At 33.3% G+C, this 27,501-nt stretch overlaps 8 protein-coding genes across 9 annotated transcripts in view; 4 read left to right on the top strand and 4 right to left on the bottom strand.

Annotated features, from left to right (window-relative positions):
* LOC148938287 (lipase 3-like) overlaps positions 1-349 on the top strand; it is a 3,655-nt gene extending 3,306 nt beyond the window's left edge. The window contains exon 8 of the mRNA XM_089085153.1: positions 1-349. This exon is cut by the window's left edge and continues 22 nt beyond it. Within this exon, the coding sequence (XP_088941279.1) occupies positions 1-140 (140 nt within the window). The 3' untranslated portion in view covers positions 141-349.
* A 762-nt stretch (positions 350-1,111) lies between these two features.
* On the top strand, positions 1,112-5,594 carry LOC105421966 (lipase 3-like). The gene is made up of 8 exons (XM_011631150.2): positions 1,112-1,362; positions 1,760-1,961; positions 2,138-2,252; positions 3,525-3,771; positions 3,847-4,005; positions 4,232-4,316; positions 4,498-4,658; positions 4,880-5,594. The coding sequence occupies exons 1-8, from the start codon at positions 1,198-1,200 to the stop codon at positions 5,030-5,032; spliced, it is 1,287 nt and encodes a 428-aa protein (XP_011629452.2). The 5' UTR covers positions 1,112-1,197; the 3' UTR covers positions 5,033-5,594.
* Positions 5,595-7,302: 1,708 nt separating this feature from the next.
* Positions 7,303-10,695, bottom strand: LOC105434352 (dynein light chain 2, cytoplasmic). Its single transcript, XM_011650051.3, has 3 exons — positions 10,309-10,695; positions 9,011-9,128; positions 7,303-8,432 (listed from the first exon to the last, which is right to left on the bottom strand). The coding sequence occupies exons 2-3, from the start codon at positions 9,116-9,118 to the stop codon at positions 8,271-8,273; spliced, it is 270 nt and encodes an 89-aa protein (XP_011648353.1). The 5' UTR covers positions 9,119-9,128; positions 10,309-10,695; the 3' UTR covers positions 7,303-8,270.
* A 1,415-nt stretch (positions 10,696-12,110) lies between these two features.
* On the top strand, positions 12,111-15,255 carry cathD (cathepsin D). The gene is made up of 8 exons (XM_011650050.2): positions 12,111-12,335; positions 12,979-13,223; positions 13,709-13,827; positions 13,901-14,100; positions 14,206-14,328; positions 14,405-14,549; positions 14,640-14,732; positions 14,806-15,255. The coding sequence occupies exons 1-8, from the start codon at positions 12,271-12,273 to the stop codon at positions 14,956-14,958; spliced, it is 1,143 nt and encodes a 380-aa protein (XP_011648352.2). The 5' UTR covers positions 12,111-12,270; the 3' UTR covers positions 14,959-15,255.
* On the bottom strand, positions 15,247-17,171 carry Coq3 (ubiquinone biosynthesis protein COQ3, mitochondrial). Its single transcript, XM_011650049.3, has 4 exons — positions 16,708-17,171; positions 16,004-16,490; positions 15,752-15,932; positions 15,247-15,601 (listed from the first exon to the last, which is right to left on the bottom strand). Exons 1-4 carry the CDS (start codon positions 16,755-16,757, stop codon positions 15,474-15,476), a joined length of 846 nt encoding a protein of 281 aa, XP_011648351.1. The 5' UTR covers positions 16,758-17,171; the 3' UTR covers positions 15,247-15,473.
* A 147-nt stretch (positions 17,172-17,318) lies between these two features.
* On the bottom strand, positions 17,319-18,593 carry LOC105434347 (bolA-like protein 3). 2 transcript variants are annotated; one of them, XM_089085155.1, is made up of 4 exons: positions 18,450-18,593; positions 17,794-17,981; positions 17,599-17,687; positions 17,319-17,508 (listed from the first exon to the last, which is right to left on the bottom strand). In XM_089085155.1, exons 2-4 carry the CDS (start codon positions 17,972-17,974, stop codon positions 17,443-17,445), a joined length of 336 nt encoding a protein of 111 aa, XP_088941281.1. In that variant the 5' UTR covers positions 17,975-17,981; positions 18,450-18,593; the 3' UTR covers positions 17,319-17,442. The 2 variants fall into 2 exon arrangements, with proteins under 2 accessions (XP_088941281.1, XP_011648347.3); XM_011650045.3 differs by having other exon boundaries at positions 17,437-17,508; positions 17,794-17,920; positions 18,450-18,568.
* A 678-nt stretch (positions 18,594-19,271) lies between these two features.
* On the top strand, positions 19,272-21,558 carry LOC105434348 (sodium-coupled neutral amino acid transporter 7). The gene is made up of 4 exons (XM_011650047.2): positions 19,272-19,406; positions 19,743-20,103; positions 20,170-20,419; positions 20,550-21,558. The coding sequence occupies exons 1-4, from the start codon at positions 19,301-19,303 to the stop codon at positions 21,201-21,203; spliced, it is 1,371 nt and encodes a 456-aa protein (XP_011648349.2). The 5' UTR covers positions 19,272-19,300; the 3' UTR covers positions 21,204-21,558.
* On the bottom strand, positions 21,397-27,481 carry LOC105434349 (E3 ubiquitin-protein ligase RNF123). Its single transcript, XM_089085149.1, has 10 exons — positions 26,691-27,481; positions 26,232-26,557; positions 25,113-26,096; positions 24,882-25,018; positions 24,663-24,766; positions 23,084-24,306; positions 22,626-22,954; positions 22,401-22,563; positions 22,179-22,325; positions 21,397-22,048 (listed from the first exon to the last, which is right to left on the bottom strand). The coding sequence occupies exons 1-10, from the start codon at positions 26,774-26,776 to the stop codon at positions 21,729-21,731; spliced, it is 3,819 nt and encodes a 1,272-aa protein (XP_088941275.1). The 5' UTR covers positions 26,777-27,481; the 3' UTR covers positions 21,397-21,728.
* Between the last annotated feature and the right edge of the window lie 20 nt (positions 27,482-27,501).

Genomic DNA, 27,501 nt, shown 5'->3' with positions numbered 1-27,501 from the left:
AGCTGAGCAATCCCTTCGGTAAAACTCTAGTAGCAAATGAAAAGTTTAATCATATCGACTACATGTGGGCTAAGGATGTGAGGAAGCTTGTGTACAATGAAATAATAACTTCAATGAAGAACTTTTCGAAGACGAAATAAATATCCATTTTTTCAAATTCTTGCGATAATTAATCCATAAAATTTGACAAGACTTGACATGTTTTCCTCAGTGATAAAATTTTAAGATAATGACATTTACGTTTGATATATATAATCCGATATTAATACCGTTTATCAACCTCTTACTAATGTGTTTGCCACATCATAAAATATTTTATCTATTTAAAATCTAATGTATATATCTTGCATTTTGCATTTTGCATTCACTCCTATAAAATCCCATTTTTTTATATTATTTTTTAATTTTTTTTCTCGCATAGTATTTTTATTCTAGTATTCGTTGTTTTTTCCTTGGATCATTATTTTACTCTTACATATATAAATAATAAATAACTTTCTTTAATTTATAAAAATTATGTTCTATAAAATAAATTATTTATAATAAAATCAATAAACAAGATTATAATAAATGAATTAAAATTAATATCTTGCAATGTTGAGATATCAATTAAATTAAAAAATTAAATGGGAGTTTTAAATTGAAATAAATAAAGTAGAATAAATCAATTAGTAGTATATAAAAGAAAATGATTAACGAAATAAAAAATCTCTAAAATGAAAAATCTTTAAATCAAGGATTACAAAAGATTTCTTATCTACTTGCATTTTATCAAGAATGATTATTATCACGTTTTTTCCTTCTTTAAGAATCTAATAAAGATTGTGTAAACAGATATGCAATGTTGCATATAGATGTTGCGTATAGATACGCACTTATGCGCAAAAAATTGTGAAATATATTATTTCATAGATAAACAATCGATTCACCTTAAAATTCACCTTAAAATCGAAGGCTTTTTTTGACATCTGAAATCACGATGTCCAATATATCGATATATTTATTATCAAATCAGAAATTATGACAGATCAATTACGATAAATAGCATTTGATAAGATCGCATAAAATAGCAAACACTCTGGTGGTATTTTTAGTAAATAAGCAGCTCTCTCTCTCTCTATATATATATATATACGCTCACATTCGGAAAGAAAATCGCGCACAATACAGTTCGAGTTGATCAGTTTACACACAATAATGTTGCTAATTCCTCTAATTTCAATTCTGGCATCTGCCAGCGCGATGCCATATTCCTTAACGGATGTGTCACTGGATATCACGCCGATAGATTTAATACCAGCGATTAAAGAGTTCGAGAATCCATACTTTTTTGAATTCATACAAGCGGAACCATCCACCACCGTAAGTGTAACTGTCGCGAACGGAAAAAAATTTTTTTTAATTATACAAGTATAATTTGTATTAATTGAAAAGGAAGTGATTTTTCAAATAATTTTATATTTTTCCGGACATAAACATTAATGCTTAATTATAAATATTTTTACATCTCCGTCAATTCTATGAGAGGAACGGTACACTAACCAGTTCTTTATAAATTCATTTTTTATTTCCTCGTGCGTAAAATTACTTAGATTTTATTAATTTTATTAGACAGTTATAATAAATATTTTTATATGTTACAAATATTATTCGTTACGTATAAATATGATGAATCAAGAATTTTTTTGAATCGTATTTATTTAATCGTTTTAACGACGATCTAGTGACTTGCTTAGTTTTTATCTTATTTCATGTTTAGTTAGAACTAGTGCGTAAACACGGTTATAATGGAGAACTACATGAAGTAACCACTTCTGATGGTTACATCTTGGAAATGCATCGGATAACAGGACGAGCTAATGCTATCGATTCGAATGTACAAAAACCCGTGGCATTTATAATGCATGGTCTCCTTTGCAGTTCAGCAAGTTGGGTTCTATCAGGACCGGAAAAAGGTTTAGGTAAGAAAACTATTTCTAAAAAAAAAAACTTTCATTCTGCTTAAAAGAATTATTATATACGTTAATTATTTTTAATTATTATTAATTGTTTTTGCTTTCTTCGCCTGTATATTTCGGCGTTTGTATTCAATAAAAATATTAAAAATAATTATAGCTTTAATTGTACATTTTTACAGCTTTTATTCTGGCGGATGCGGGATATGATGTTTGGCTCGGCAATGTACGTGGCAATACATATTCACGCAAACACATGCTCAAAGATCTCCCAGAAGAACTTTACTGGAGCTTCAGGTAAGAATACATATGTATATAAGTAATAAGAAAGACAAACCTTTATTATTATGTAAATAATAAGGTCCAAAACTATTAAGGTGTTAGCAGCGGTACGATTGTGTTTGGAGATAAAGTTTAAATCGGAATGTAAGATTGTAGGAATTCGATATAGAAATGTCAAATATCTTTAATCTTATCTTTAAATGCACGTGTGTGATACTTGCTTTATTCACCGTCGGATAAAAGTTTCAACAAGCACCTGGTGGTTGAAATTTATTATTTCTAATAAATATAAATATAATTATTAAAATATAATAATGCTGTGATGACAATAATTTGAAATTCACACAATAATTTTTAATTCACACAGTTTTTACATAAATTGTATTCTTGCAACATTATGTTTTAAGGAATTGCAATCATTTATTTACAAGCTCAAAAAAATTAATATTTCCTATAACGTAATGATTCCTCTACGTAATGATAAATTCTAATCAATAAATATATATAGCGCGATAAAAAAATATACAACACGATAAATAAGATATATATCAAAATAAGCAATTACGACATTTATATAGCGTAAAGATAAAATTAATCTGTGTATTATCTTTTTTGAAAAAATGCAATCATACTTCCTTTATCAATCATATTCTTTTCTCTGATTATGAGATTACAATGGAAGATACTTTAAACATAATGATTAAATAATATCAAGATTAATATCTCACATTTCGCAAGCAATAACAATAATATTGTAGAGACAATAATATTATAGAGATGCAAGAGCAACACATAATATAAAAGTCAAGAATCTTTAGTGCAACGGAATATTTAGATATGTGAATAGACAATAAATCGTTAAAAATATCTAATATTTTCTTTTACCAATATTTATCGGTCATCATATTTTTATCATTTTTCTGCTAATACAATCCCATATTTTTTTATTTGACGAGCATTTGATCTCTTTGGGTAATATGAATTTTATAAAATATAAAAAAATAAATTATTAAGCTTTTTTAAGTCATTTGTAATGTTTTTTTATATAAAAAATAGTGTCAATTTAGATTAAATAACTATGCATATAAGAACAAATTTATATCTTAATATAGATGCAAACAAATTTCTGAAGCTTCTCTAACTTTTGCACTCGTTTTATAACACTCTACATAATATATAGAGTGTGCGTGCGTGTTTGAAAAATTACATATAAATATTCTTATTAATTTAGACTATCTATTCTAGACCCAAGATCGGCAAATAATTTATAGGAATCGTTTCTTATAGCTGGCACGAAATAGGCATGTACGACCTTCCCGCAATGATTGACTACATTATAAATACTACTGGTCGTGAAAAAATATTTTACCTGGGTCATAGTCAGGGTACCACCACATTCTTCGTCATGGCTTCGGAACGGCCAGAATATCAAGATAAGATCCAAGCGATGTTTGCGATGGCGCCGGTTGCTTATTGCGGCAGGATATTTAGTCCCATTTTTCAATTCCTAGCCAAATTTGCTGGCCCACTCGATGTATGTAATTCCAATCGCGATAAAGTAAATAATAATCTTTTTTTAATAGATGATTACAAAATGGTCTTGTTGTAGGTATTGTTCAAATTACTTGGTCAACATAAGTTCACACCTACTCCCGAAATATTAAAAAAATTTCAAAGATTAATATGCGCAGAAGACGCTATCACGCAACCTCTATGTTCAAACGTGCTTTTTTTAATCGCTGGGTTCGACCAAGAGCAAATGAACACCGTACGATGTTATTTTTAATATTATTTATTTTTGTTTTCCAAAATTCGAGATAGGATAATTATTTACCGAATAATAAGCCAGTTTATTATAGCATTCTATGCTAGTAATATTATTGTAATCATAATCATTTATTTTGTTGTTTGAATCAGTAAATCAGTGTAATATCAGTTTATTATTAATTCAATTTCATCCGATTTATTCATTTATGACGCTATAACTTTTGCAGACTCTTTTACCAATAATTCTGGAACATACTCCGGCTGGAGCATCAGTGAAGCAAGTGATACATTATGCGCAACTCGTAAACTCTGGTAAGTGCATTTTCATTTCTTTTTTTTTATAATATATCTTGTATTTCCTGTATTTTGTAAGAACGATGTCTATCATATGCAAATTCTCTACAAAAATTTTAAAAGTTTTATAAAATAATAATATAAAATAATATTAATATAAAAATTCTATAAAATTAAACAATAACAAATCTATTTTCAGGTTTCCTCATTACAGCGGGAAAATTTAGACAGTATGATTATACATTGATCGTCAATTTGAGAAAATACGGCACAATTAATCCTCCTAATTATGATTTAGGAAAAATCAAAGTGCCAGTTTCGTTGCATTACAGTACCAACGATTGGTTAGCAAACGTCAAGGTTTGTACCTTTTTAATCAGTTTATTCAATTTTAAATGGCCTAATATGTTTGCTAGGATATTTATTTTTTTCATACATATACGTATGAATTTCGTATATTCTTGGAATAAATATTTTAGAATGGAATAAATATTTTAGAAATATTTCAGATGATTAAGTTAAATAAATTGCTAAATAATATTATTTTAATTTAATATATTTATATCTTTTATCATTTGCAGGATGTTGATAAATTGTATGAGGAACTTGGCAACCCAATTGGAAAATTGCGAGTACCATTTGAAAAATTTAATCACTTGGATTTTATGTGGGCTAAGGATGTAAAGGAATTGTTGTATGACAAAATTTTAAGTCTGATGACACAATTTCAATGATCACGCATTGAATTTGTCACGTCATGAATTTTTAATGAATTTTTAAAATTTGTAGAGATTAGTCTGTACAATTTTGCAAAAAATGTTATCGGTAGAATCTTTAAATAATTTATCTTAGAATTAATGTTGGCATTTCAATTTAAATTATTTTTCTATCAGAAAGAACTTTTTTCAAATCGCAAATTTTTTTACTCGAAAAGCATTGCAAGAAATTTGTAGTAATATTCAGAAAGAATACTAAAGTATTTCAATTATTTCTTTCACTTGCATTTCTGAAAAAGATTTTTGATTTTTGACACAACAATATAATTAAATCTAAATCTAGATCAATCATTAGCATATATATTATACATATAAGTTGTATTTCAATACTCATCGAAATGTTAATTTCTTATTAAAATTTTTAATTATCAAGGATAATGTAATAAGCTAAAAATATTTTGTAAGAAGGAATCTTTTGTAATATAGTCAAATTTATTTTAATTTGTAAGTTTTAATTCATAACAAAAAAAGACTGAAAAATGTATGTAAATACGTACTGAAATAAATAATTTCAAAAGATTACGATGCATTCTCAGATTTATCGAATCCTGTAACTACGTTATACAGCTTATGTAGCGATAGATTGGAAATTAATAAATATAATATTAATGGCATTATTAATTTTAATATCACAAATAAAAATAAAGGAAGTAACAGTTAAAAAATAATTCTGTAAGAAAGCATGTATCGCTTTTACACACGACACGTACATTTTATATATATAGATACGGACGTGTGCGCGGCGTTGCAGAAGCATAGATATTAATAGTTGTTAGGGGCGGAAGTGAGATACACAAGTCTAACAAAGTTATGCAAATTATGCAAAGCACAACAGGTAGTCCATCTAGTCGGTTAGTCCGCATTATGAGTCACAAGGTTGAATTTTATCAAAAACACATTATTGATGTTCCTAGCAATATCGCGTGCGTAGGTGTGAAGATATATATATTATGAACGTGCGTGTGTATCGTGACCGTAATTCGTTTTTCTCCCTATTATTTCAACGTAATTTTAGGGAAAAATCAACCTTATGACATTCAATATCGTTGTTATATATAGAACAAACTTTGCTCCCTGTTTTATATATATTTCACCTCGCTGAAAAGAAAAATACAGCGTTTTGTGTGTGGAACTGATTTTTATTGTTAAGCACAATAATATTCATCTGCTTTTACCGCATCTTCTGCATGTAGACTCGATCGTGAAATCGGCGGAGGTGCACTGAGCGACTTCCATCTTCTCGAAAACTCGATTCCAAAAAACCAAAATGACTTTCATGCCCATAATATTTATTTGTTAACTCGTATTTACTCGGATTGTACGAAAAATAGTTCGTTTTCGATACTTTGCACTCTGTTTGCGATTCGAAAAAGCGCGTTCTGGAAGCAAGTCTTAAAGTTTTGGCAAATTAAGCGAATATGACAACCGCCGCCAAAGAGCGTAACAGGTTTTTCCCACTTAAGTCAAATGTATACAAGGTACATTTGGCTTTTACTACCGGCGATTAAACTTGAACCTATTAGCGATATATTTCGTGAAACGATCTCATGTAGCAAGTACGGCGAAAGCATAACGTACATCATATAACATTGTAAAGATATAGCTCATCCTGTATCACTATTAATATATGCAATATTTATGAGTCAATAAACCTGATGGAAAGAGAATATATGTACAATAAATAAATAAAAGGAAAGAAACGTGTAATAATATATCAGGTCGGATATTTCCAGATGTTCTCAAGGACAAGTCGATCTTCAATGTATGATTCGAGATGTTTTCTCTATCGTGATTTTACTTTCGAACACTCTGCTTTACATATTCGCCGCTTACAAAAATGGCAAATTGCGAACTCCTATAAAAAAAAGGATTATTATGATGGTGGTTTGATATTATTTAATAATCAGTCTAAAATTTGAACAATGTAGCAACGTTTATGATAATCAAATATTGCATGAAAAATTGTTTGAAGATTGCACTCTATGTATAAATAGTATATCATATATGTATAATCTATATTTTTATATTTATATATATTTATTTGTATTTATATATATATTTATATATATATATATATATATATATATATATATATATATAAGTACCGTAATATGGAGTGTTGAATATTACATAAAAGAATTTAATAAATGGGCAGGTGATATTTTCTCTCTGAAAACGAATATTCCCCTAAGTATGCATCGCCTCGAGATAAAATGTCTTTTTTCCTATTTTTTTTTTTTTTTTTTTTTTTTAATGTTATAGTATAGTCTGTGCACAATATAAAAATTGTGAAGGTAGCAATGAACGAGTCAAACAGTTATTCAATAGCATGTTAGTTTTATATCCGATCGAAATAAAGTTATCGGTTTAGATTAGATGCACAGTGATGATCACCATACGTCGAGAGATTGAGCTCCTTTTTTTTCCTTTTCCATTCAAACATTTTGACAATTCTTAAACTAACCAAAAATGTCAATCGCAGTTGCATAGCGAGTACAAAATCAAATTAATCGGTACGCAGTACGTAAGAGACGACAACAGTTACCAATCGATATAAAATAACATAATTGCAGGGGCAATCAATCTCATTTGGTTTTACATTCAGTATTGGCGATTATTTAACGGATACCATGTATTTTCAATTTTATATAGACTCAAGCAGGGTACGCTTGATGCGAACCCACTCAACGCGAAATATGTAATGCATTTAGAGTGTTGCTTGAACACTATACATGTTAAACAATTACGCTAAAATTTACTAAGTTAAAATCGCCAGTATTGAACTCAACCGTATTCTGTATATTTACCTAATAATATAAAACAAGAACACAACAAACTTCTTGGCATACAAAATACATTTCAACATGTAAAGTTGTATGTCATTCTTTTCTTCTTTCTTTTTCCAGTTTATCTCCCTATCCTTCGACTGTCTCCTTAGAATTTTTTTCCGGATTATCCTCCCACTTACATAACGACAATCAAGAAACATATATCAAGAAACGTTGATATTTCTCTTCACTTGCTTATCAGGAGCATGTGTTGCTTTTTAAAACAAATTTTTCAATGTATACGTAATGAGTAATGAACTTTCTTTTACACATGGCGGTGATTTTAAATGTATGTATTTTGCATAGTGAGTGAAGGGAGGAAGGGAGGAAGGAAAAAGGATGGAATTTAGGAGGATAGCGAAACGAGTTTATCCGCTCTTAAAGAGAAGAATGGCTACCTGACCAAGGTAGAAATAGATAAAATGTCTTGTTTCGTGCGTCACATAGCTACCGAAATTACGTCCTACAATGCAATGCCACGTTGGGTTGTACTTTTTATCGAATTCTTTCTTGATAAATGCTGCAATGTCCTGAAAGCCAAAACCAGTGGATATTAATGATAAAATCAATAGCAGTATTGATTTAACAATCTCATCCTGTATAAGATAATCCATACAACAAATAACAGTAATTTTTCAGAAAACAGAAACTCGAATTTGATATAACTTTGATAATTGCATTTAAATGTTATTTAAACGTTATTTAAATACATTAGCTTTAAATTAGAATCTCTCAGTTTTATTAAATTAGAGAGATGAAGAAATCAGATTCTGCGTCATCATTCTAAATATCAATTAATAATCCATTAAAGCCTTTAATTTATTTCAATTATTTATCTGTACGTATAATAATATTAATATTTTACTTCACACAAATGTAAAATTTTATTGCTACTATTTAAATAAAAATTCTATGCTTAACAGAGATGTCAACAAGCCATGATTTAATTTTATAACAAATTAATTAAATTTCTATCTATAAAATATGCTAAATTTTTATTAAATTTACTTGTATTTTAAGTTTCTTGTTCTTTGCATAACACATCTGCACAATATTCCGAATACGTTATCTGTTATAGATATCAGATAAAAATTTGAAAAACACTTACCTTTTCAATATTATATTTTTCGAGGGCTTGAGTAGCACAATCGACAGCATCTTGCTGCATCTCCTCTGACATGTCAGCATTCTTGATTACTGCCTTTCGGTCCGACATCTTGTTTATTCTACAACATAAAGATACAGTACCATCATACGATTATCATACAATGGAACATCTTTCTAATGCAAACATTATGCAAGAAACATCTTGGTATGTATCTTAAAAGAATAACCAAAAAATATATCATTGACATATGTCATAGATTCAAGATAAACATGCTTTGAAAGCTGTGCAAACTCAATGTGTGTGATACTGTAAAATAAAAATTAAAATAATTTCTGAAAGACGATTGCCATCATTAGTGCAATCATTATTTTTATCACTATTTTATATTCACACCATTTTAAAGATAAAACGACTTATTTATAAGTAACATTATTGGCGTTTTCAGAGCTCTCAGTTAAATGTCATTAAGTTGAAACGAGCGAATTAACAGATATTGGACAATCGCCCCCGCGCGTATCGTTATCGCAAGATATCGAGAGGCTCAACCTGGACCGTGGGAAGCGCACGACTTTGACAGTAGCATACAGGTCCAACGCCGGCATGACAATACGGCGGGGCGAGTGTCAGAGCGCGAGGTAACGCGCTCGTTTCAGATAAGACAAAGATGGAGATAGAGAAAGAAGAAAAAGAAGACGGCTCAGGCGGAGCGAGAGAGACAGGAGTCTGTCGCTCATGCGAATATCGGTGCGATGCACAAATAGAGAATGAAAGGAAGGAAGTAAAGGAGGAGGGACGGGGGAAAGGGGGGGGTAGAAAAGAGCAGATATGGACTCTAATGGAGCGAGAGAGCGAGATATAACGTTGAGGTGAAAGAGAGGGGGGGGGGCACGAAAGGCGCGGGAGGACAGTGTTTTGTCGATACGAGGACAATAAAGAAATGGCAATTCGGCCGGCACGCGAGGTGCACGGCCCGCGAAAGTGGGTCGCGACGACGCCTCCTCGCTCGTCGTGGCGCCGACGCCGAGCATCGCCTCGCGACTCCGCCGAGGAGGATCGCCAACGTTTGACACGGGGGAGAGACACGCGCGCGATCGCGCGACCGGACGAATCCGGCCGCGAATGCCGCGCGCGATCCGGTCTCGGCGATACTCGCGCGAACAGAGGTAAGGAGGGGGAGCGGAGGAAGGGAAAAGGACGAGTATGCATCCACACGCGATATACATTGGCGATGCTCCTGTTCCTCCTTTCTTCGTCTCCTCTTCGTCTCGCAGGCGCATCGCTCCGTTTCCCCAGTATACCTTTTCTACGTTGACACCGTCTCCAAGCGAATCGCACGCGATACAGCAGGCTCTCGCCCTCCTCTCCGGTCCGATCCGGTGCGATGTGGTGTGGGCGAGTGTGGCCGTACGTGAGTCTCTCCGGCGAACGCCGTTTATTTTAAGCGCGCGCGCGCGTTATTTTTCCGATATGACGACGCGTGCAACGCGAATTCGACACAACAGCGGACGATCCTGTGATGAAAGGATCGGCGATCACTGGTTCCTGATGCTGCCGCTCTGCCTCGAACACTCGGAAAGAATTTTGGGCTCGCTGGCGCGACGAGGGCCGAAAGAGAGAGGAACGATAACTTTGCGACTCGGGCTCGAGACTGAGAGTGCGGATAGTCGCCGCCGCACGATGCCGCCTCGCGATTGGCTGCTCGACAGGGTCTTCTATCAGGGTCTTCTAACAGACCGGCATGCATCGCGCCAAGTGACGCGCGAAAAACAAACGTGTATAAAAAAAAAAAAAAAAAAAAAAAACCAGACAAATCTCTATGAAGGTTTGTTTTTATTTCTTGCGTTTCTTGGTAACTGCTGATTTTTATGATCCGTTTTAATTTACGTCATACTTCAAGATGAAATTCAAACTTACACAGGATAATCGTTGTATAACAGATGTATATTCTTTTAATAAATATGTTCCTTTTAGTTATTTATAAATATTTTATGTTTTCTTTGAAAGTATTCTAATTAAACTTATCCTAATTATGGAAACTAGAAAGATGTTAAAAACAAATCTGTTGATTATTGATGCAATTATTAAAAGAGATAAATAAAAAATTATTGAAATGAATAATCGTGTCTTCAAGATCATTAAAAAAAATCTAGAAAAAAGTTATAGAAAATTTATATAATATTTGACGTGTTTAAAAAATATGATATAATATTGAGTATAAAAAATACCATCCTTTCATCCCTACAGAAAATAAGTATATGCGATACAACTATTTCATACTATTCTTGGAAAGTGTTCAATTCTACATCACGCAATTAAAATTCAAAGCTATTTGGAGAGCAGACGATATTCCGAAATGATAAACAGAACAACGGTATATATTTCCTAAGACAGCATGCGATAAGAAAGAAAAGAAAATAAATATCCATACATCAATATTCATACAAAAAATAAGAAGTGTAGTCTTGTTGTACTATAGAAATTTTAAGAAGATGACCATTAAAAGCTGGTCTATGACAAATAATTATAATGAAAAGCAGCCAAGAAGTAAAGAAAAAGACAATTCAATTCACAAAATTGACATTCCATTACGTATCTTTCTCTTCGACAACCTTGTTAAAATTCAAACGCATGTTCGATAAGCAGGGACTCCAATCTTGCCTTATCGGCAGACCGTAATTTTTGCATGTCACTAATATGAATTTTTGCATAGTTTTATAACTCCATAACCTTCAACAACACTCAAGCACTTTGTTGCAATCGACAATCTAATTAGCGTACCATGTCGTTCAAGCTCTGTGTAGAAGTCATTTACAAGTGACGCATCGCTATTTGCATATTATCCGTCTATATCTTATTAACGCAAACAATACGTACTTTCGAGGCGTAATTTCACCTTTCTCTCATTAATCATTATAAATTTAATTTAAATATGCTAATGAAATATGCGCATACGCGAGACGCAATATGTTTAAAATTGATTGATGAAAGAATCCATCGGAGTCGCTTTTCGAACGTTCGCGCGCCACTAAAGTTAAAGTTCCCCCCTCCTATGCTGTCGTTTTTTTTTTACACGCAGGCGCGCATGCTCATTTGTATATATAGCGCCGCCGCTTGTCGATAAATAGCGTTAGCGTGACCGCTGGTTTCTGACGGTTGATTGTACTCACGACTTTTGTGTTGCGCATTGCGGATTGCGGGCTAATTCGAAAGGAAGAGCCTCTAAAAATCTCGATTCTCGGCTACGGGAAAATTCGGAAAATATGTTTCGTTTTTTCGTAGTGATCGCCGCACTCTTTGTGCTGATCGACGCGGACCGTTTTCAGAGGTGAGAACGCAAAAACGTTTGTTGTATTTACATACCTATATCACGCGATAAATACAGATTAAAGATTACATTCTCAATTTCGTGGAATCGACGCGGAATACGCGATAAAGATCTCGATAATTAGACGAAATCTGTAGGAAAATTTTATTTTGTCAAGTGCATAGAGACGGAGAGATATTTTTGAAGATGTGCTTTTGAGGCGTATCTTCATCTTCTTTATGACTCATTAGATGAGATTATTTTCGTCATGAACAAAGCAATTTGCATTTCGAACGCCTAAATCTCATTTTGCGTAAATAAAAAAAATAGAGATAACGGTAAATTATTTTCTATTATTTACTTAAATAACATCTTTAAATCTATATAAATGGTAATCTAGATGTTAATCATTAAATTTTTAGTTAACTAAAATTTCTTGTATAATTATTGTATTGACTGCCTTTTTTTTATATTTATATCATACATGTACAAAGTAGCTTCTAGAACAAAGATTAAACTTGCATGATATTTTCATGACTCATTGTTTTTGGAACGAATGCTACTTACATCAGTGAAGATATTTATACATACATATATATATATATATATATATATATGTACATGCATATAATATATAATAGAATGTTCATTGTGTTGCTTGTAGAATTCCATTGTATAGAATTAAATCTATTCGAAAAACTTTGAAGGAAGTTGACACTGATCTGACACAAGTTCGTTTAGCTACTAGCTCTACACCTGCAGAACCTCTATCCAATTATCTAGATGCTCAATACTATGGTCCTATTTCTATTGGAACTCCACCACAGACTTTTAATGTAATTTTTGACACTGGTTCCTCAAATCTCTGGGTACCATCTAAAAAATGCAGATTACTCAACATTGCTTGTAGTAAGTATATTATAATGTCAGTATTTCTTTGAATATTCCATTATTTATATATAAATATATATTTATATTTATTATTAATGTTACTCTAAATGTTGCAAAATCCTTGAGTTATCTTTTATTGTAATGATTAATATCAAGTAAAAATATAGACTAAAAATAATAAAAAAGGATTATAAATCTATTTATATTTCAAAAAAATTTTTAAATCTGCAAATAATTTCAAACATTATAACTGTTTATTGAGTAAATATTATGAAGTCAAGTTCTACAATTGTTTACAGTGTTTTATGTGATTTATCACACTTACTCTAAAGATACACATATGACCTCTGATATGAGATAGCATATATATTAAAGCAAAAAATATTATAAATATATTGATAATTTAAATAACTATTAATATTACATATTTAAATTTTAATAGGAAAATCTCTCTTTAAAATCTCTAATATTAACTTATTTAATTTCATTTGCTACTTTTATAGTGTTACATCATAAATATGATAGCAGAAGATCCAGCACATACGAACGCAATGGTACAGCATTTGCTATTCAATATGGTACTGGTAGTTTGTCTGGGTTCTTATCTACTGATTCAGTTTCGGTGAGTCGTTGTTAAACAAACAATCCAATATAATCTAAAGCGTACTTTCAACTATTAATGATATCAATTATAGGTTGCTGGCCTTACTGTTAGGAATCAAACATTTGCGGAAGCGGTAAGTGAACCAGGATTAACTTTTGTTGCTGCAAAATTCGACGGTATCCTAGGATTGGGTTACTCTACAATATCTGTCGACGGTGTAACTCCTGTCTTTTATAATATGGTTAAACAACGTCTGGTGCCACAAGCCATTTTTAGTTTTTATTTAAATCGGCATGTATCTTTTTTTCATTCTACTTGTGAAAGATGTTTTTCTTGCGATTAATTAATTTGTTTTTTTTTTATGTTATGAAAAAATATAATATATAATTTATATAGAGATCCCAAGGCTGAAAAAGGTGGTGAAATGATATTGGGTGGCTCCGACCCTGCTCATTACGAAGGCGAATTTACGTATGTTCCTGTTACCCGCAAAGGATACTGGCAATTTACCATGAATGAGTAGCTATTTTCTAAATTGCACATATATCAACCATGGATCATATGTCAGCAAATTACTAATGCTATTGTGTTATAGAGTTAAAGTGAAAGGTCGAACTTACTGTGCTAATGGCTGCCAAGCTATTGCGGATACAGGTACTTCTCTGATAGCTGGACCATCAAGGGAAATCGCAGCTCTCAATAGAGCTATTGGAGCTACTATTATTAGTGGAGAAGCAATAGTAAATAATCAATTTTCATAATAGCAATTTATGTGTTAAATTGCTAAGATGAATGTTTGTTAAATTATTGACATTAATGTTTGTTTAAAGGTGGATTGCAAACTGATTCCTCATTTGCCCAACGTTGAATTCATCTTCGGTGGTAAGAAATTCATTCTCACTGGTGAAGATTATGTCCTTCAGGTAAGTAATACAATTCCTGTGAGTTTAAACTGTTTTCAAATAAGAATATTATATTATACTTCATTCTTTGTAGGTCACACAATTTGGTAAAACAATATGTATGAGTGGTTTTATGGGTATAGAGACGCGTGATTCATTATGGATTTTAGGCGATGTATTTATTGGTCGTTACTATACAGAATTTGACATGGAGAATGATCGAATAGGATTCGCTCCAGCGAAATAAATATTGATTGCCTTTTCAAAAAGTTATCGTTAGATTCTAAAAGATCTAATATCTTCGTGAATAAATAAAAAAATTTTTTTAGAATATCAATTCTCATGTTTATTGCTTTGTAATTTTTACTTGTGATTATCCATAGTATGTTATTAGGCAAATATGTATGTGATATTTTAAAAAATTAGAATGAAGATTTGTTATTTTTATCAAATTTGATATATATCCTCTTAGCATAGTATTGTATTATTCCAAAGTGTATTGGATATAACTAAGTCTATTAAAATAAAATATATATTCTTTTCATATACTGTATTGATTTCATATATTTTGATTCTTCGACTATATTTAAATGTTATACTAAAAAAAATTATTACATATTTTGTTTACAAATATAATAAACCATATTTTGTTCATATACAAGTATAACACAATCTCTAAGCAAATTTACATAGTGTACAATTTTATTTAAACATCCCAAGAATTATTCGTTCAATAGTGACAAAAAATATCTTTTGTGAAAATTATGCATTAATTTCTTTTTGTTTGATTGCATGAAGACCATAAAATACTGCTGTACATGATGACCAAAACCATTGGTTTAACAGTGGATTAAATTTCATCCCATGAATTAATTTCGTTTTGCAACCATCTATAAAAAAAAAAATATTAACTAATTGTTATATAATATACAAGGAGTTAAATAATATATAATCTTTACACACACACACACACACACACACACACACACACACATATATATATACATACAATATTTTTCAATAATTGTTTTAAAACTTACAATTGTCTAATATATGTTGAACTTCATGTGGAGCAATGAATTTATTCCAATCATGAGTACCAAAAGGTACAAGTCTAACAATATATTCGCCTATTACAATAAGAGTCAACCAAGATGCAAAAGTTCTATTTTCCGTCGTTATAAAAATTGATCCACCTGGTTTTATAATCTTCGCGCATTCCTATAAAAAGTACGTGTTCTTTTTATTTTTGGTATTTATCTATAATTTTTGTAATTCTTATTATATTATACCTTTAAAAATAGTTCCTGATTTGATATATGTTCTAAGACTTCAGAAGCTACAACAGCATCATACAAGCCTTCTTGTTTTTGAGAATAGTCTTCCACAGTTGTCTTAATGTAATTCACTTTCCCTGATATATTAGGATCCAATTTTACATGTTCTTTAGCAATATTTATTAATTCTGCCGATATATCGATTCCAGTTACTTCAGCTCCTATTCTAGCTAAACGTTCTGTTAATATACCACCACCACAACCAACATCTAAAATTTTGATTCCTTCCAGTGGAAGAGCTGAATTTTGCACTTCAACTCCAGCATTTACCAATCCATCTCTCACAAACTGCACTCTGATCGGAGTATATACATGAAGAGCAGCTAATGGTCCATTCTCATTCCACCAATCATTTTTGAAAGTAGAAAGATGTTCAATCTCCTTCGTATCTACTGTGGTTATTGATCGTACAATTCTATTGATACATAGAACATTTTTTAATCTATAAATAAATAATGAATCATTATTTTTTTAGCTAAATATTTTTACATAATATATTTTTATATATTTATATATAGAATAAGATTTTGATATTTTATTAATGTATTTTAAAGATAAAATGTATGATAAAAATAAATTTACTAAAAAAGGAAAAAAAAATAACATATGATTGATAACATAAATAAATAGATATAAGATATAAATGAAATATTATATACTTGTTTTTTTGCGATCCATTGATATATCTGAGAATATTCAAGACTATCATTTTTATATTTGATCACGATTCAACTTACAGTTTAAAAACCTAGTTACTTTAAATTATCCGATAAATAATAAAATGAAATATATTTAAAAATTGCTTTTTAATTGCTAATCGGATTAATAATTGGATTTGTCACATAATCAAACAATGATAGTAGTTGTACTATGACAAATAACAGTTGTCATCCATCTAAGATTTTAATTTTAATTTTAAGATTAACAGAATACACTTCGCCACGTATTTGTTACAACTGCCGACATAAAAACTTTAGAAAAGAGACGTTTATTAATTTTTAAAATTTGTAACTTCCACAAAATATGTCCATACTTCAGCCATATGGTTAAGGTTAAGGTTGTAAGTAAAACGGAGGTAAATGGAACTTTCTAGTAAACCACTTTCTAGACAAAGTTAGCAGCTTTATCGATCATCGTTAGTTATTTTACCGATTTTATCTTTTTAAAATATGTACATTAAATTTAAACTGATTGCTTATTTTTTTGTAAAACTCAGAAAAATGTATTAAAATTTAATATATAGAATAAAATAATACGAATATAAACGAAATTGATATATAATCTGTATATTTGTATTTGCATTGAATAATTATATAACTAGTTTGATTTAAAATCAGAATGTTAAATATTTCTCTTTTAAAATTAATTTAACATACAATTATCCGAGATAACATTCAAAGTTGTGGAATACTCGTACGTATTCGAAGACCATGCATATCTTTAATTTCTTCCTTGAGAACCTGAAATAAAAAAAAAATTGATAACATTATATTCTTAATTTGAGGATTATACTCTTATATTCTTTCTTGGAAAGATTTAGCAGATTATACCTCATTAATGATTCGATGCTGCTTTACAGTATTTAATCCTTTAAATTCTGGAGCAACTACGTTTATGTCAAACATAGCACCACATCCTCCTAAGATATAATTGTAATTATCAAATATTAAGTTAAATGTATTATTTTCTATATTTTTTAAGAAAATATATATGAAAGAATATATGTAATATAAAATAATTTTTACCTGATACATCGGTAACTTCAATCAGCTGGGCTTGTGGAAATCTGTCCCTTAGGATGGAAATCATTTTCTGCTCAGCATGTTTACCTGCAAGTACACCGTTGGATCCATTCCACAGCCGAGATAGCAGCTGCAACATTTTGGTTTTATTCATCTTTCTCATTGTAGTCCTCTTTATTCTCATCGCTTATCTATAGCATGCAAATTATTGCTCGAAAGAGATAAGTGACATTGGATTTAAAACAAAGAATTTAATTCATTAAACTTTGACAATTTATATATCCTTTTCTTCACCAAATATAAAAAAAGTATACAATAAAAAGAATACATATATAGTAAATACACTTGTTTACATCTAAATTGTCACAACTGTATATTCCTATATAAAATAATTAAATAAGAATTGTATATAGTTAAAGATTTTTCTATGAGTAATCTTGCCGAATAAATTCATCGAAGTTCGATTAAAATCTTAATGAACATTTCTATCAATGTAAATTAACTTAAATCTCGATATAATTTTATTTTTTTTTAATTCTCAAAACTAAAAAGTGATAAAAAGTAAATTAAACCAAAATTAAAATTAATCAACATGTCGAAATGGATGTAAGAAGATACGGATTTAAGATATGCAAGAAATGCACGTGTTATCTGCTTACCGATACATTGCGAAAATTCGATGTAAATACACGTTGAAACATAGCCGGACGAGTCGAAATTTTTTTTTATTGGGTGTTTATTCCTTTGCTTCGAGATCCCGATCGTCGATAGATTTTTCCTATCAAAAACCGTGATGAAAATCGAGTAGTATATGTATATCGCCGATCTAGTCGAATCTAACCTCGTCTCATGCATGCAATGTTAGGTTAGGCACTCATCAGCTGATCTGATTACGCGCGTGTGCCGCATCGGATGAGAATGAGTCAGATCGAAATTGATCAAAATATTAAATACTAACAGCATGATATCACGAAGACATATATCTTATGTCTTATATTATTCATTCGACATGGTTGTTGTTTTTTCCAAAAATTAATAACGACAAAAAACGAATAGAAAAACGGAAAAGCAATTTTAGAAATTGAATAATCTGAATAATAATTAAATCAGTTTTGTATTCTATTGTCGTAAAATTAAAAAAATTTAATTTAATTTGATATGATATCATCAAGCATCTGGAGATGAGAGGTAATTTTCGGGCCCAGAGATAAAACGCCCTCTGTTCAGTTTTATCACAAGAATTATCAAGCGTCCCATCGTCCCATGTCCCATTCACATTCAACGATGCAATATCGAATATATCGGATGCGGAGTAAAAAAGACGTAGCCACGTGTCACAAGGCCGAAACATATTTTGCTCGCGCGCCGAATTTATTCTTCTTTTTTATCCGATTCTGACCTCTGATCTGTGAAGCATCCGTGAACTTTGCGCGCCAGAAGGGAAGGAGGATCGTCCGCCTTCACTGCAAAACAAAGCCGATTCACAGTTCGATTCTCGATCGTGTCAAACATGGATCATCTGATAGACAATCTCCAACCACTTTTCACCACCAACGATTTGGTCCTGTCCACCGAGCCGAGTTCCTCGGACGCGCGCAATAATGAAACTCAAAGAGGTAACAATATTAGCAAAGTGTGTAACACGAGACATTATCTTATTAAATCATTTCAAATCATTTCGAAATGATGAATGTGAATCATTTCGAAAAAATGTTATCTAGAATATAATTACACAAATAATTGTCCTTAATAAAATAACAGAAATTAGTTAATTGAATTAATATCTTCTTTTTAATTAATGAATTGATCAGTTAAATTAAAATTAGAGAATAGATATCTTGAAGATTTCCTTCTAATTTAGATTTTAGATTTCACGATTATAATAAAAATCATGCATAATATGCAGAGAATTGATAATGAGAGATTTCTTAAATATCTGTTTCATGTTTCAGGTGCTGGTATCTTGGGAACTATTTTTTTAATTGTAAATACTACTCTAGGAGCTGGATTGTTGAATTTTCCCCAAGCCTTTGATAAAGCTGGTGGAGTAGGAACTTCTATTTTAACACAACTTGGTTTCCTTGTGTTGATCGTAGCTGCTCTAGTTATATTGGCTAGTTGCAGCAATAGTACAGGCATGGATACTATGCAGGACACAGTTGCTGGATTATGTGGATCCAAATCGCTTACTCTCTGTGGTATCTGTGTAGTTGTTTATAGTTTCGGGTGCTGTTTAACGTTCCTGATAATCGTTGGCGATCAGTTCGATAGAGTGTTTGCCACTTATTATGGTCTTGATTATTGTCATACATGGTAATTATCTCAATGACAAGAAAACGCAATTCGTCGAATTATTTCAATCTATATTTGATTTTCCAGGTATCTATCCAGATCGTTTGTGACTGCTTTATCTTGCAGTATATTCATATTGCCCTTATGTTTCTTTAAAAGATTGGACGTTCTGAGTTATGCGAGCTGTGTTGGTTGCATAACCATTATATATGTTGTATGGTTAATAATTTATAAAAGTTTCAACGAGCATAATAGCATTGTACCACCCATAAAAATCTGGCCAGACAATGGATACGAAGTTCTGCAGATAGTACCCATCATTTGTTTTGCTTATCAGGTATATACCATAAATTAAAATATTCATATATTCAATTCTATATCCGAAATAATCTATATATTATTTTTCGATATTATTCTTCATAAAAGATATAAATACATATAGCTATGCATATCTTACATATTTACAGAGTCATATGACAGCGATACCAACTTATGCCTGTATGAAGGATCGAAACTTGTACAAGTTCACACTGTGCGCTATCATCAGTATGTTGATCTGTTTCGGCACGTATAGTGTCGTCGGTTATTTCGGCTACGCTACGTTCGGCAACGGTAATGTTCCGAGTGATATCTTGCAAGGCTATAGCGATAAAAGTACCGTGGTGACTGTGGCAATAATCGCGATTGCATTCAAAAATTTCACCACTTATCCTATCGTATTGTATTGCGGTCGTGACGCGCTTCTTGGTATCTTCAATGTGAATGTCGATCGACTCAGTGTCCGTGTAATCGTTGCATTGATTTGGTTTGTTTTGTCATTGGTTATCGCCATTCTGGTACCGGACATCTCGCCGGTTATTAATTTACTGGGATCGTTATCTGCGATGTTTATCTTTATACTGCCAGGCGTCTGTCTTTTACAAAAGGTTCTTCTCACAGATCCAGAATTGTATTTGAATAAGGATCGTCTATTGGTCATTTTCGCAATCTTGTTAACTGTAATTGGAGCCTTCGTAAGTGGTGTTATATTCATGGAGGCTCTTGAAGATGTACAGAAGCCGTTGATCAAACCACCATTGGTTACCGGCTTCAGACAACTCAGAGAGAGTCTGTGCGTTTGATATTGCACAATCTAAGAAACATAGAAATTATCAATGGTAATCTATTTAATAGTGTGCCATGCTCTTTCACAGATCTCATACACAAAACTTGATTCAAACGAGAAAGCTGATCTGCATTTATGTTTGATATAATCTTTCATTAATATTACATTAAGATAAGAAGACTAGTTAAGGTATCAGAAAAAGACTGATATATGTATATACAATTTTTATTAGTAAATTTTTACCTATGAATGCAACGCGAAGGTGCGTGAAGATGATTGTTTTGATACGTTTGACGTCTGTCGCCAAAAAGTGCTCAATTGTAAATAATTCCACTAGTGAATATAAATAAAAAAGGAACTCTGATACTTTATATACCTCTCTGTTGCTTTTAATTTATCCTAATTTTCACATAATTCATTATTATACAATTAAAATTATATGCGGCAGTTTTATCGGACTCGATGCTTAATGCATATCGCGAGAATTACGACAAATCTTTAATACAATATATGCAACTGTTGAAACAATCTTGTCAATGGATCAAGAAGTTGTTCTCGAAATTGCGAATTCGCTAGTAAAATCATGCAACACGTTTCCGCTTAGATCTTCGACCTTATCTATAGTCGCTTTACAAAAGAAACATTCTCTAGTATTGAGCAGATGACGATCTATGCAGGTGCGACACGTTTGGTGATTGCACGGTTTAAATGTAGCAGTAATTGGAAAGGCGTAACAAATTGTACAAGTGTTATCATCGTCGCTTATTAATTTGGTATCGGGTAAAAGCGTGCGATAGGTATCAAGATATGTTATCATTTGTTTCACTCGATTAATCTCCTCCGCCGTCACATCTTCCTGATCTACAGAGAAAGGATGAAATGCGATTAATTTCAAACATAATCGTGTATATTACTATTATTATATAAGTAAATAAATTTAATTAAATATATCGCACATTATGTACGATTAGGTAATTCATGAAATACTTACAGTTCAATAATGAGAAGGGTTTTACATTTTTTGTCTTTGTATTTTTCAATTTTGTATCACCCAGAACAAAATACAAAGAACTGATCTGAAAACTCGGTTCTGTTAATAAACTTCGTGTTATTCTGGGCACTTCATTCGTCAGTTTTGCTGAGTAATAAAGAAAAACATATTTATCAAGGTTCATTTTGTGTATACAGTTGTTTTACAAGTTATAATATTTACTTGTGACATTCATCTCCTTTTCAAGAAGAGCGAGCAGAATACCAATAACGGCAGCTAATATAGGAAAGTGATCTACAGACTCTAAATCCGGTATTTCCAATAGCACCACGTGTTGAAAACAGCTCGTTTGCGAACTCATCCTGTTCAATACTTGACAGAGTAACTGAAATTACGATGTGATTGTATAATTTGAACGATCGATTGCAAAATAACATTTTTACTCACTTGACACAATCTAGCCAATAATGTTTCGCTGGAAGACTGCGTGGGATCGCTGAAAACATCCGGGACCACTGCGGAGATCATCTCTAATACTCGAAGCAGCGAAATCGCCAAATCAAAGCAAGTGGCACAGATTTTTAATTGTCTCGACTCGATAAACACCCGCTCTGGTCTCGATGATACATTGTGAATCTCCTGCACCATACCGATAAATTCAGAGAACGCCCAATTCAATTGATTCAACAGCGAGTTCAAGAATTGCGTGGTTGCCTGCGGATTGTCCAACAATACATCCTTCACGTGAGCTTGATATATCGTTGATGGACACGGTTCTAAAATGATAAACAAAATAATGAGCAAATATTTAAGATATCAAAATAAAAATTAAACTTTAAAACTACTTAAAGATATGATTTTAGATTTAGCAATAAAAGTTGAAATATTAGAAAGAAATAACGTACTTATGGGCTGAGAAATCGATTCTTGCTGCAACAATTTCGGGCCGACTTTTTTCGAAAGATGTGGACTCTTCTCGTATCGAAAAGCAAAGCCATTACCCTGCCAGAATCTGACTAGGACCCAATTGGACTGTGCCCACGCTCTATTTTCATACGGTTTTAATAGACTCGTGACGAGTCTTATCCTGCTCTCACGTGGTACATTCTCCAATGCTTCTAGTGTTAATGGATTAGATACAAAACCGGCGAGCGTGAGTATCAATATGTCCTTGGAGTTGGCGTGTACTATACGTGGATCAAGAAAATGATCGCACAAAAACTCGGCGGCGTTACATAGCATCGTCCGATAATCAGGGATGTTTTCAATAGGCGCGGTAGGATGCACGTGGGCGCGCAAACTAACGCACAGATCGGACAACGTCTCCAGATAGAAATCGGGCACAAAGCTGAACATGTTGCCCTGTTGGCTGGCGGTTTGCAGAGTCAGCGTGACCACTTTTAACAGCCAAGCCAATTGCGCTTGCTTCTCCTCCGAGTACACGGCAGCTCTAATCCATGCCATATGCCTCGCTTGCTCCGACAGTTTCTTATTAAATACTTCCGTCGTACGGAGTAGCTCTCTCTGAATTGCCTCCGCGTCGGGATCTTTCGCTGAGATCGTTTCTTGCTCGATGTGTTTGAGTCTCGCTTTGGTGTCAGCGATCGCGTTAATATACGCGGACATACTGTCGCGCAAACTTGCCACTTTGGCCAGTTGCTTCTTCGCTGCTACATGATAGAATAAGATGATACCATCTAACAATTCTATCAATGACATCGCCGGATCTGCAGGACCGTGACGTATTGGAGTCTTGTCCTCTCTAGTATGCGTAAAAAATCCAAATCTCTCCAATATCATACCGGAGCTACCTTGGTTCGCCGATGCCATCGGCGGGTTGATGCTAATTAAACGAGGGTAAATGGCTGCGGGTATAGCCACAGGCAATTCGATCAGCGGTCTCACGACCGCGCCGACCACGGCAGCGGTAGCGTAAGCGTTATTTGACGCTTCATGCGTCGCTGTTGTAGTATTTTGCTGCTGTTGCTGTTGTTCCATAGCAACGATTACCTCATGATCCGGACCTAGGAGGCGTACCAATTCGTTCTTGAATGTCTTGTTTAAGTGAGTTATTACGCCACCAAGTCTGTCGATTCCAGAGTAATTGATCGATGCATCGTAGAACGCCCTGCCCATTCCAATTTATAAGGAAATGCTATTACGTAAATTAAACGTCGCTCAATAATACTTGCGAATTATAATAATAATGATGTACGAAGCGGGTGCTTATATGTTCGGAAAAGAAAAATAAAAAAAAAGCTACGTCGGATACATATTAATATATAAATATACAGTTAATAAACGCGATAAATAAAATTAACAATGCAAGCGTTCAAGCGTTTTAGTATGTCATATGTGTAATATATGTATGTTTTTTTTTAAAGGGAAACATTTGATATGATTGAAGGTTTCTACGTTACTAAAGTAGAGAGTTGATTCCTTTCGCAAGTGCGTGTCTAATAATTCTCGGTAATGCCTTATCACCTGCAAGGTATATAGACGGGGCTTGTCCCAATTTCAGTGTCCCACAAAATTCTGAATGCAACCAGGAGTCGGTGAAAGCAACATAATGTGATCGGCAAGGGAGTCTGCAGAATTGGTAAAACATCTGTAGGTTTGCTGACTAAATGCTCGATAATTACACAGATAAATCGCGCGTATAAGAGCCCCCCACCCGCACTTACTATTATGTTGTGTACTTACGCGACTGGATATCAGATTTTCCTGAACAAAACGTTTGAATTTTCTCAAAAAGATGGTTCTTGATGTCGGTCTCTTGGGTGTTCCATCAGTATTATTTAACAAAGTGACTAGTAACTTGACTTGTAAGGCTTCTACCTCTACAAAAAATATATATATGTTATTATTTTATATATAGAATATTAATATATATGAATTAAATATTTATATTCTTTTATTGCAAAATGATCGTACCGGATATGGCAGCTTTAATGCGCTCGCAGGCGTAAAGATAACTAGCCTTATTTGCTTCGATTGACAGATCTAAAGGTTTTGTTTCCCACCAGACTTTCTCTACCACATCCGTCAATCCACCCTCATCCAGTGGTTTTACATGCACAAAGTTTGCGAAACGCACACGATCAAACAGTAGGTGTTGCAGGAAATATTGTCGTGTAACAGTGTGCTGACAGATCTTAGTCAGCAGTATCAAGCTTTTGCACTGATCCGGATATTCGAGTAACAAAGAAACATGTCGGAAAGCGGATAATAAATGAAGTATCGTGCTTTCCAAGCACATTTTAATTTCATGCTCCTCTAAGAATGTCCACAACAAATCCAGACAAAGGATTGACCGTGTAATGGAAATATTCGAATATGTAGACTTCGTCGTGGAATCATCTATGTTCAAATCGCAGAGTGTTTGTATAAACGGCACAAAAACCGTTTCTGTGACATAGGGAATAGTGAGCAATGGACCAATGTGCTGTAAAATGACTCTCGCTAGGCACATAAGAAACGCTTGAGTGCTCATAGTCTTATCCTCCCATAGAACGTTCTGCTTGTCAACGTTCTTAAAATATTCTAGTAGTTCGATCACTTGCGAGATCCATTGAAAGAGAAGCATGGCTTGACGGACTTGCGCTGTTGGTGGGGCTTGCAGGGGTTCGTAATCCTCTACGGGATATCTAAATGGTATGGAGCCAAAATTGGCTGTTAGATTCTCAGTGAAAGCCAAGCTAACAGTAGGAAAATATGCAATTCCGGCACCCATCGGTATATTTTCAAATGCCCTGCCCAGACTTCTACCGTTCCTATAGAAATCTAACGTTCCATCGTCCATATCCAGTGCACAGCCGATGATATCTCCCGTTAACCAGGCTTCGCCATACTTATGAGTACTCACATTCCACTTTCGTACGCGATTCCCATCGTAAGCATATGAATTTGGAGTATCCCCTGAGAAAAAAACAGAGCAGATTAATTAAAGTTTAACTGCATTAAATAATCTGAAAGGTTTTTAAAATAATTTAAATGACATTCATGAAAATTATTGGCAATAACAGTTGTAGTTTTGATGACATTTCAACATACCGACACCATACTGTTGATTAAATTTACATTGAGCAGTTCCCCATCCGACTTGCATCACTCCTTTGGAGCCAAGTTGTACTTCGTACATCCATTTCCCTTTAAACACTCCTGTATTAGCTCGCATCGTGCTAAAGCTACTTTGCGAATTGACGCTTAGTCTATCAGGAGACACAATGCAGAGACCATGATGCATGGATATGTCAAATCTGACGAGATGAGGACCTATACGACCTTCTCTATCATCCTCAGAGTTTCGTGTATCAATATACAAATTCAACAGGGATCTTCTGATGTGCTCGTTCACCCAAGTCAAATTCTGACATGATCTGAGATAAAATACTTGGGTTAGCAATTGGAATTGATGCAAAATCAGAGAAATTAATCAAAAAACAAAAGAAATTTAAATATAACTGAATTTATATCATGTCAATCTAGATCTCTTTCAAATAGGAAACCTACTTGGATTGTTCGAAGTCCTTGGGTTTATCGGCACGCTCGGCGGGACTCGCCCCGAAGATCCTGCATAAAATTTCGTCCGCGTCCATCGTCGCTACTGGAAATTTATGTCGAACGGGCAGGTGTTGGGCAGGTTAATCCGGGCCTCGACGCGACATCGTCGACCTCTTATGAACGAATGACTTACGGGTTCGCGCTTCCCATCCGCCACGTTAATTCTCGTCGACCTGCGGCAGCGGTGACAGGATAATCGATAGACGACGGCTTTCGGGATCTCAAGCTCGTGCGAGCGCGCCCGCCGACGTCGCCATATCAACACGCGAGCACGCACGACGACGACGAAGACGAATCTGGCGAATACCTACCGTCGTCCGTCGTCTCTCTCCCGCCGGTAACTTCTCGTTATTGACAAGGGAAATTCAGATCGAGTACGAGCGCAACGCGCTCCTGGCCTTCACGATTTGATGGGCAGGGGAATAGGGGGGGGGGAGGAAAGGTATCAGCTGATGCATCAGCCGATCGTGCGCGCAGTCACTGCAGCGGGATGCAGACGCGCAGTGCCGGCAAAAGATGTGGAGACCAACGGTTTTAATTAGACATCGATAGGGGAAAAAAAAAAAAAAGATACGACACACGTTGAAACGTGTAAAATTGAAAAGAGCGACAATAAAGCAAAATATAAAGAAATTAATTGACAAAATATTCAATAAAATAGAATTTAAAAATATAAATTTGATCGGATTTGTTAAGTTGTTACGCCTATGAATTCTAGCTGGTTCACGCCAATTGCATCTTATCTTCCTATATCAATTAT

The sequence above is a fragment of the Pogonomyrmex barbatus genome, unplaced genomic scaffold, assembly GCF_055798465.1.
Source record: "Pogonomyrmex barbatus isolate J1 unplaced genomic scaffold, ASM5579846v1 scaffold1, whole genome shotgun sequence".
Lineage (NCBI taxonomy): Eukaryota > Metazoa > Arthropoda > Insecta > Hymenoptera > Formicidae > Pogonomyrmex > Pogonomyrmex barbatus.
Note: the sequence above shows the minus strand (reverse complement) of the source record. Positions and strands in the feature narration are given on the sequence as shown.